At 85.3% G+C, this 598-nt stretch overlaps 1 protein-coding gene across 1 annotated transcript in view; it reads right to left on the reverse strand.

The window, feature by feature from the left end:
* AURANDRAFT_68694 (hypothetical protein) overlaps positions 1–598 on the reverse strand; it is a gene marked incomplete at both ends in the record, with an annotated part of 32,700 nt that overhangs the window by 28,400 nt on the left and 3,702 nt on the right. Inside the window, one exon of the mRNA XM_009044411.1 lies at positions 47–556. Coding sequence (XP_009042659.1) covers positions 47–556 — 510 coding nt within the window. The remainder of the gene's footprint in view (positions 1–46; positions 557–598) is intronic.

The raw sequence follows: 598 nt of genomic DNA on the forward strand, positions 1-598 counted from the left end.
GCCGCGCCTCGGCCGCGCAGCGGAAGCGCGCGTCGGCGCCGAGGACGACGACGCTCGCGGCGGCGCCGCCGCCGAGGCCCGCGCCGTCGCGCGCGCACGACGCGCGGACGTAGTCGGCGCCCTCGGCGACCGGCGCCGGCCGTCGGAGCACGTCGAAGGCGCAGTCGCAGGCGTCGCGGCCCGGGTCCGCGTCGCGCACGGTCGCGAGCGACGGGCCCGGCGGCGCGGCCGCGGCCGCGAGCGTCGGGCCGAGGGCCCCCGCGGGCGGCGGGCGCGGCGCGGTCGGGCGGCGCGCGCCGGCGCCGCCGTCGAAGCACGGGAGGGTCGCCGCGCTCCCGGCCGCGGCGACGACGCGCGCGTTCCGCTCCCAGTCGCGCCGCCAGAACGACGCGTCGCCGACGAGCTCCGCGACGCGCGCGGCGACGTAGGCCTCGGTCGCCGCGGCGTCGCGCTCGAGGCCGTCCACCGTCGCGAAGAGCGCCGCCAGTCGCCGCGCGGGCTCGCGCGGCGACGCCAGGAGCCGTCCCCGCGCGCGCGCCGCGAGCGCCGCGGCGGCCTCGACGGCGCCGCGCGCCGGCGCCGCGTCGCGCCGCGCCGC

The sequence above is a fragment of the Aureococcus anophagefferens genome (genome assembly GCF_000186865.1).
Source record: "Aureococcus anophagefferens unplaced genomic scaffold AURANscaffold_302, whole genome shotgun sequence".
NCBI lineage: Eukaryota > Pelagophyceae > Pelagomonadales > Pelagomonadaceae > Aureococcus > Aureococcus anophagefferens.